We start from the raw sequence: 9,425 nt of genomic DNA on the forward strand, positions 1-9,425 counted from the left end.
CACCCTGAACAGGCTGACAGGCCATCACACGCACGCACACGCACACACCCATTCATTCCCAGGGACAATTTAGTATGGCCGATTCACCTGACCTACATGTCTTTGGACTGTGGGAGGAAACCGGAGCCCCCGGAGGAGACCCACGCAGACACGGGGAGAACATGCAAACTCCACACATAGGACGACCCCCAAGATTGGACTACCCCGGGCCTCCTTTCATAATTATTTCGATCTCACTCACATCCGAGTACTGACCGCTCACTGCTCGGGGAACGACGATGTGTCGGCAGAGGGCGCCATCTCCACAATCACTTCCCTGTTGTGACCCGGGAGGTTGTGGGAAAAAGATGGCAGCTTTCTATTCTTCCTGGGGATTTGCCGCACAGCAAGGGCGGATTTCTATCATCCCCCAGTGAATATCCTGATTTATCTACATTTAACACTGTTTGTCATTCGAGGTGTTTTACGGGGTCGGCATGGAGAAGAGCGGCAGCATCGACAGTCTGGGGTCGAAGCGGTCCTCCTCTAGACAGCCGAGTGTTGATTCATTGTCAAGGTAACGTTTTAGCTAGCTGTTGTCGACCCATGTTGTTTTTTTGTTCTGACGAGGTGCTGTCTTTTACAAACAAAGCGTCGTGTTAAAGCGTTTTGGCTTAACCTTACACACGTAGTCTACGACAATGTCGAACAATGTCGATTCCTGCTAACTTCTATGCTATATTCAACCAGTTAACTGATATTTGATATGACCTGATATCGACGACTGTTCACCCAGGAGAAAGGAGAACAACTTAACTATTAATCTGTATATCTGTCTGTTCATCTGTCTGTCTGTCTGTCTCGGTATAGACTTTGGTGGCAAATTAAAGGAAAAATCTGAATACTTGACCCCGAGGGGGTCCCAGGGCTCTTTCATGGCGTGGGGGGCATTTTCCTGCCATAGTTTGGGTCCACTTGTTCCCTTAAAGCAGGGGTGGGCAATCTTACCCAGAAAGCACCAGTGTGGGTGACAGCTTTTGTTCCAACCAAGCAATTATACACCTGTGTCTCCTAATCAAGTTCCTCAGCAAAGACTCTACTGGTTGATTAGTGGGATCAGGTGTGTAACTGCTTGGTTGGAACAAAAACCTTCACCCATACTGGCCCTTTCCGGATAAGATTGCCCACCCCTGCCTTTGAGGTAAGGGTCACTGCAAATAAATACAAAGTTATTCTGAGTGATCACCTTTATCCCATGATGAAACATTTTTATCCTGATGGGAGTGGTCTCCTCCAGGATGACAGTGTCCCCATCCACGGGGCACGAGAGGTCACTTGATGATTTGATGAGTATGAAAATTATGTAAATCATATGCTATGGCCTTCACACTCACTAGAACTCAACCCAGTTGAACACCTATTGGAGATTTTGGGTCAACACGTTACAACGCTCACCACCACCATCGTCAAAACACCAAATGAGGGAATATCTTTTGGAAGAATGGTGTTTCATCCCTTCAGTAGAGTTCAGAGACTTGTGGAATCTATGACAAGGAGCAACTGAAGCTGTTGTGGAGGCTCCTGGTGGCCCAACACCTTACTAAGACACTTTATGTTGGTTTTTCCTTTCATTTGTCCTTCATCCGTATATCTACGTATCCATAAATTCATGCTTCTTTCATTAGCACTTCCACCTCTCGTTCTGACCGGTCCGCCCAAGCCAAGCCACCCTCTGCCATGTCCTCCGACTCTGTACCCAACTCCACAGAGCTCTCCCCGGAGTTGCGGGTTAGTGGGTTGGTTGTTTCCTTGATCTATTGCATTATGCTTCATCAAGACAGCGAGTTTGATATCTGATTCTGTTTCTGTTTTCCAGGTTAGACCCAAAGCTCCCAACAAGGTATGTTGTCTCTTAATCAAAAACAAAACAATATCTAATTCTTGAATGATATAAAGTTTTAGCTTGTGTGTCATAGACATTATGTAATTTATTTTATTTTATTTATTTTTTTGGCTTGATCTAGATTCCACAATGAAGTGTAGCAAGTTTTATGGGACAGATGAGGGCCAATTCTAAGTTTTATCAAATGTGTCTTACAGGTGCTTAAAGATTCAAACACTGAGGAACCGCAGTTACTTCCAAAGGAAACTGTGCAAGACATGGGTGGGTACTCCACTATTTCTTCTCTAATTAAATAACAAGCTTCAAATCAATATGATGTATGCTTATGTGTTATGGTTTATATTAAAGAGTAGTGTACTTTGATTGCACGTAAAGTGCTATCGTTTTTGGACCGATTGTGACTGAGAACCAGGACATGTTTCTATCATTTGTTTTGTAGCCAAAGATGTCACCTATATTTGTCCTTTCGTTGGAGCACTAAGGGGAACATTAACTGTCACCAATTACAGGCTGTTCTTCAAATGCATGGACAGGGTACAGTATGTTTGTGAGTATAAAGAAATACCACTAAATATTCAAAGGTCTTGAATTGTTTATTAACATACTATTGTTTTCCAGGAGCCAGCATTTATGCTGGATCTTCCCCTTGGGGTGGTGAGTCGTGTGGAAAAGATTGGAGGTGCATCAAGCCGTGGTGATGTATCCTATGGACTGGTTTGCAAGGTGAGCAAACCTGAATAGCCACAGCACTGCACAGGGAAACTTAATTTTCTTAAATTTAACACCAGAAACTATTATGTAGGAGTAAAAATGGGTATACACATTCTGAGAATTTAAAAACACTGTACACAATAGTGTCATGAATCTGTCGGCTGAAAATCAGGAGCATGGGAATAAGCTCTATGTCCACAGTAGTACAATAGGTCATAATATTCACAGTGTCATTAAAGAATGATGTCACCATTATGGAATTTGGCACATTCATGTTCAGCTCCTGACCTCTGTGGCTGGCTGTGATCTGTTTTTCTGGCTCTCACCAGGATATGCGTAACTTGCGGTTTGCACACAAGCAGTTGGAAGATTCACTAAGGAAGTCCATTTTTGAAATCTTGATGAAATTTGCCTTTCCTGTTTCTAATGGGCTGGTGAGTGAGTCCCCATTTTAAGCCATAATATTTTTGAAATTGAGCTCTGCTCTGAGGACCGACTGATTGCTTGCTTTTTTATCTCGCCAGCAAATCTTTGCCTTTGAATATGGGCAAGTCTTTCCTGAAAATGGATGGAAGGTTTTTGATGCTGCTTCTGAATACAAGAGACAGGTATTTAAAATGACAGGCTCCAAATCCTGAACCGTTTGGGATGGAAAGCAAGGACGCTAACAGCATTTTTTTTCTTCTTTTTTTTTGGCAGGGTATACCAAATGAAAGTTGGAGAATAACAAAAGTGAACGATCACTATGAGCTGTGCGATACCTACCCTTCAACACTTGTTGTGCCTGTCAACATACCAGATGAAGAACTAAAGAGAGTGGCTGCCTTCAGGGCCAAGGGTAGGATACCTGTAAGTAACATTCTTCAGCTTTTTTTTTTTTATCACACTTACTCATGTAATTGGTTCACACTGCTGTCCGTGGTAATTCCTGCTTGTGCTGGATAGGTGCTGTCATGGATACATCCGGAGAGCCAAGCCACGGTCACCCGTTGCAGTCAGCCCATGGTTGGAGTGAATGGGAAACGCAGCAAAGAGGACGAGAAGTACCTCCAGGCTATTATGGATGCGAATGCTCAGTCCCATAAGCTCTTCATTTTTGATGCCAGGCCTAGTGTCAACGCTGCTGCCAACAAGGTTTGGTAATACCTCCATGTATGTGTGTTTTTCTTTTTTCAATTTGTCTTTAGAAAACATTGTGTGATACTTTGTTCTTCTTTTTGTAAATTCTCTTTTTTACTAGCCTCCTATTCAGTAAGGGTCAGAGGTGAGGGCTTGCTACAGAACAGCGCTCCCTTACGCTGTAAAAGAGTCAGTGTTTTGCTCAAGGATGCCTCAGCAGAGCAGACTGCCAACTTGGAATCTTGAACCGAGTTCATCTCTTGAATGAATGAATGTCTTTCTAACTGCTAGAGCAAACTCACAGAAAGTTGAATCCGTTCATCTGGACACAACGTTTATTGGGAGAAACGTTTCATCACTCATCTAAGTTACTTCCTCAGTCTCAACTGACTGCAGGAATCCCCACCCTCATAAACAGCACAGTTGCATAACAACCGAACCAACAATCGGTTTCATATGTAAATTGCCGTGACCATTAACTAGAGTTCCGATGGCCATGTGTACTATTTACAGAGGACATTCACATTATTCACATTAAACAGGCCCTGGTTAAGTGTGGTTATCCTAAATGGATGTTTGACAAAGCCAGGAAGACGCCCAAACAGTGTACCAGCCGATCAAAGAGAGGAGAAGGACAACAGCTGTGTAAGCATAAACCAGTGGTGATACCATATGTGGCAGGAGTGGCAAAGAGTTGAGATGCATATTTTCCAAACACCGAGTCTCAATTGCTTTCAAACCCAAAACACACTGCGCCAGGATCCACCCCAAGGATCAGGTCCCCTGGCACAAACAGAGCTGTATATCCTCCCGGCTGTTAAGTGCCGGGAGGATTGCCGTGACTTGTACATCAGGGAAACCAAACAGATGCTGGGAAAGAGGATGGCACAACACAAAAGAGCTAACTCGTCAGGCCAGGACTCCGCAATCTATACCCATCTACAGGCCAGTGGCCACTCTTTCAAGGATGAGGATGTGCACATCCTTGATAAGGAGGAACACTGGTATGAACAGGGAGTCAAAGAGGCCATCTATGTGAAGAGGGAACGACCATCAGTGAACTGGGGGGGGGGGTCTCCTAATAGTCATCTGTCGCCATCTTACAATGCTGTGATTGCAACTATTCCCCAATCCTGTTTGAATTGTACATATGGCCATTGTAACTTGAGTTAATGCTCACGGCAATATGCATATGAAACTGATTGTTGCTTTCGGTTGTTATGAAGCTGTGCTGCTTATAAGGGTGGGGATACCTGCAGTCAGTTGAGACTGAAGACGTCATTTAGATGAATGATGAAATATTTTTCCCACTAAACGTTGTGTCCAGATGAACTGATTCAACTTGCTCTGATTTTCTTACCTGGATTATTGAGCATGTATCATGACACTAGAGCAAACTGTTGTCCCTTTATTTATTCATTTTCAGATGAAAGGGGGTGGATATGAAAGTGAGGATGCCTATCAGAATGCTGAGCTGTTCTTCTTGGATATTCACAATATCCATGTTATGAGGGAGTCACTTCGCAAGCTGAAGGAGGTAGTATACCCCAACATCGAGGAATCCCACTGGCTCTCCAACCTTGAGTCCACTCACTGGCTCGAGCATATCAAGGCAAGCACAGCTGGTGACCCATAATGTTGCAATTATAAATTGTGAGAGGTTCCTAGCCTTTTGACCAGGCTTATGTTCATGTGTCTCTGTCTTTATGTCTGTGCACACACATAGCTGATCCTGGCGGGAGCTTTGCGGATCGCAGACAAGGTGGAATCTGGGAAGACGTCAGTAGTGGTACACTGTAGTGACGGTTGGGACCGTACAGCCCAGCTCACATCCTTGGCCATGCTGATGCTGGATGGTTACTACCGTACCATCCGTGGCTTCCAAGTGCTGCTTGAGAAAGAGTGGCTGAGCTTCGGTCACCGCTTCCAGCTGGTAAATGAGTTCTGTCACTGCCATTTTAGGAAGCACACGTCTCACTGATTTGTCCATGTTTGTAATGCTGCTCAATTCAAAAGTCCTGCCCAAAGTCATGCTATGTTACTCATACAATGTTGTATTGGACACAGTATTGTCATGGATTAGACTTCATAATATCAAATAGTTTAGAGAGCTGAAAGTGACTTTTTACCGTTGTGAAAAACTCAAAATTGCATTTGCTGTAGCTCTATCAAGAGCCATTTGTTTCAAGGAATTTTAAGTTTTTGTTGTTCTTATTGGGGTTGTCTGTGAATGTTCTCATTCATCCAGGTCATGGTTATCCAAAGGAGTTGAATCGAGTGCAACTGGACTTGGTACATATCCATGAAGACGTTTCGCCTCTCATCCAAGAGGCTTCCTCAGTTCGTGCCTTTCTGACTAGACCAAGCTAGTCTGACTGGCTGGTGATGAGACTCAGAATTTATCCTCTAGGAGTCGTAGTCAGAGCTATTGATATGCGTGGCTCCTTGTGATCCGATGTTTACCAACGCCCGTCGCTAACAGAGCCATAGATATGAGTGGCTCTTTTGTGTACCGATGTTTGGCCGCGCCCGTCGCCATCGGAGCTATTGATTTGCATTTGTTTAGCAGCGACGGTCGTTGGGGGTGTTAGTTTCGACTTCATTATTCAGTGGTCATGAGAGTCGTTGGAGCCGTTAGTAACTGACTGTTGTTCTTGGAGGCTAGGCTTCTTGAGTCTCCTGGGTAGAGATGAAAGGACGACATTGTAAGTGGGAGATAGATGGTGTCGCAGACCTCCTCCTCTGTTGAGGGATGGTTTTTCCAACGACCGTCGCTGCTAAACAAATGCAAATCAATAGCTCCGATGGCGACGGGCGCGGCTGGACATCGGAGCACAGGAGAGCCACTCATATCTATGGCTCTGTTAGCGACGAGCGTTGGTAAACATCGGATTACAAAGAGCCACGCATATCAATAGCTCTGACTACGACTCCTAGAGGATAAATTCTGAGTCTCATCACCAGCCAGTCAGACTTGGTCTAGTCAGAAAGGCACGAACTGAGGAAGCCTCTTGGATGAGAGGCGAAACGTCTTCACGGATATATACCAAGTCCAGTTGCATTCGATTCAGCTTATTGGGATGTTTTTTTTAAATTATTATTATTATTAATCACTCAGTTGGATCACTTATTGTCCTATGTACCTGCCTCCTTTCTCTCAGAGAATTGGCCACGGAGATAAGAACCACACAGACGCTGACCGCTCGCCTGTCTTTATTCAGTTCATCGACTGTGTTTGGCAGATGACCCGTCAGGTACACAGACTCATCTGTGACCAAGTTGAAAAAATATCTTTCTGCTAACATTTTTAGGATAATAATAATGAGGCTTTTTTTTTTAAGTTTCCAGCGGCTTTCGAGTTCAATGACTACTTCTTGGTCACCATCCTGGACCACCTATACAGCTGCCTGTTTGGGACATTCTTGTGTAACAGTGAACAGCAGAGGGTGAAAGAAGTAAGACTGTCCTTTTTCAGGCATTTTGAATGTGAAATGATTACTTTTCCAAAAATTTTAATCTGTTAAGAATTAGTGTCATAGTGTTATCTGTTCTTTGTATCCCAAATGCAGGACTGTATTTATTTTAAATAGAAGTATCACCTCTAACAAGCAAACAGCACCACACGTAATTGCAAAAAAAAAAAAATCTCACACAAGAACATGGAAGATTAATTAAAAATGAGAAATTAAAAGAAAAATTAAAGTGCAGTAGAATGAATGTTGGTAGATGGGGGTTGATGAAGCAAGTTCTCAGCACATAGGTGTATAGCTGTAAGTTTTTTATGTTTTTTTGTCAATAGGAAATTCCCAAAAAGACGGTGTCCTTGTGGTCTTACATCAACAGCCAGCTGGAAGAGTTTACCAACCCGCTTTATGTGAACTATTCCAATCATGTGTTGTTCCCTGTTGTCAGTTTGCGTCACTTGGAGCTTTGGGTGGGCTATTACATCCGCTGGAACCCTCGCATGAGGCCTCAGGTACCCTGAAATAGTCTTTTTGTTTCCCCATTCAGTATTCAACATTGACGATTGATTGCATTCAAATCTAGGGATATGGTTATGTTTGGTCCATGTTTCTCAATGTTGAGCCTTTCAGCCCCCGTATAACTACTAGGGGGTTTTTTTTCTGCTAGGTATTCCAGTCAGTTAATCAAGAGTGTTTAGACCAAGCACAACAGATGAATGTAATGAACTACCTGGCAAGATATAAAGCCAGAAGTACTGTGGGTCCCGAGAACCAGAGTTTGTTGATCAAGGAAAAATTTGGTTTTTTGGTTTTGTTTGAATTTTTAGGAGCCTATACATCAGCGCTACAAGGAGCTGTTAGCAAAGCGTGCAGAGCTGCAGAAGAGGGTGGAGGAGTTGCAGCGAGAGGTGACCAATCGCTCAGCTTCTTCCTCTGAGAGGGCGGGCTCACCCACACGCTCCATCACGCCTGTGCAAACCTTCGTTTGACATGACAGCATCCTATCTATGACAAAGTGCCATGCTTATAATATCCTGTAGGATGCACCAGAGAGGATTTGTATGACAGACCCCCTCTTGCAGTGACACTGCTTTAGTCAGCCACTACCAAAAGTCTGAAGAAGCAGATATCAGGCCTTGCCTTACCTTTTTGCATCTCTTGTCACTGTGATCCTAAAGTGTTTAGGTGCAACAGTACCATCATCGTGTCTTTGACAGCTTAATTACAGCCATACTCTGCTCACTCTTCATGGTTGAGAGTACATGCAACTTGATCAGACAAGTATGCTTTAGAGTTTAGAATATCAATCTATCTACAGTCATTGTTGATAGTTTTTAGCACACTAACATATGTACACTAAATATGAATCGGGTAAAACTAGCTATGCTTTCCTAGAAACATTCACTTTAATCCCCCACTTTTCAAAGTATATGTAAATGAAAGCCATGACATTGAAGCAATGGTTAAGATGTACAAACCCCAATTCCAATGAAGTTGGGACGTTGTGTAAAACGTAAATAAAAACAGAATACAATGATTTGCAAATCCTTTTCAACCTATAGTCAATTGGATACACTACAAAGACAAGATATTTCATGTTCAAACTGATAAACTTTGTTTTTTTTTTTTGTTGCAAAAATTCCATCATTTTGAATTTGATGCCTGTAACGCGTTCCAAAAAAGCTGGTCCTTTTAACAACACTCAATAAGCTTTGGGAACTGAGGACACTAGTTGTTGAAGCTTTGTAGGTGGAATTCTTTCCCATTCTTGCTTGATGTACAACTTCAGTTGCTCAACAGTCCGGGGTCTCCGTTGTCGTATTTTGCACTTCATAATGCGCCACACATTTTCAATGGGAGACAGGTCTGGACTGCAGGCAGGCCAGTCTCGTACCCGCACTCTTTTACTACGGAGCCACGCTGTTGTAACACGTGCAGAATGTGGCTTGGCATCATCTTGCTGAAATAAGCAGGGACATCCCTGAAAAAGACGTTGCTTGGATGGCAGCATATATTGCTCCAAAACCTGAATGTACCTTTCAGCATTAATGGTGCCTTCACAGATGTGCAAGTTACCCATGCCATGGGCACTAACACACCCCCATACCATCACAGATGCTGGCTTTTGAACTTTGCGCTGATAACAATCTGGATGGTCCTTTTCCTCTTTAGCCCGGAGGACACGATGTCCATGATTTCCAAAAACAATTTGAAATGTGGACTCGTCAGACCACAGCACACTTTTCCAC

At 43.4% G+C, this 9,425-nt stretch overlaps 1 protein-coding gene across 1 annotated transcript; it reads left to right on the plus strand.

Annotated features, from left to right (window-relative positions):
• Nucleotides 1-357: 357 nt before the first annotated feature.
• On the plus strand, nt 358-8,689 carry mtmr2 (myotubularin related protein 2). The gene is made up of 16 exons (XM_056285400.1): nt 358-556; nt 1,665-1,767; nt 1,856-1,879; nt 2,080-2,143; nt 2,322-2,416; nt 2,501-2,605; nt 2,923-3,027; nt 3,118-3,201; nt 3,293-3,442; nt 3,539-3,727; nt 5,139-5,324; nt 5,439-5,645; nt 6,874-6,966; nt 7,054-7,167; nt 7,512-7,688; nt 8,004-8,689. Exons 1-16 carry the CDS (start codon nt 477-479, stop codon nt 8,163-8,165), a joined length of 1,938 nt encoding a protein of 645 aa, XP_056141375.1. The 5' UTR covers nt 358-476; the 3' UTR covers nt 8,166-8,689.
• The last annotated feature ends 736 nt before the right edge of the window (nt 8,690-9,425 follow it).

Source organism: Lampris incognitus, chromosome 8 (assembly GCF_029633865.1).
Source record: "Lampris incognitus isolate fLamInc1 chromosome 8, fLamInc1.hap2, whole genome shotgun sequence".
In the NCBI taxonomy this organism is placed as follows: Eukaryota; Metazoa; Chordata; class Actinopteri; order Lampriformes; family Lampridae; genus Lampris; species Lampris incognitus.

Excerpts from the sequence above, each read along its gene's own strand:
- mtmr2 (XM_056285400.1), top strand. The coding sequence starts at position 477 with ATGGAGAAGAGCGGCAGCATCGACAGTCTGGGGTCGAAGCGGTCCTCC. Across the intron at positions 5,646-6,873 it reads TCGGTCACCGCTTCCAGCTG|AGAATTGGCCACGGAGATAA; the intron begins GTAAATGAGTTC and ends CCTTTCTCTCAG. Across the intron at positions 7,168-7,511 it reads AACAGCAGAGGGTGAAAGAA|GAAATTCCCAAAAAGACGGT; the intron begins GTAAGACTGTCC and ends TTTTGTCAATAG.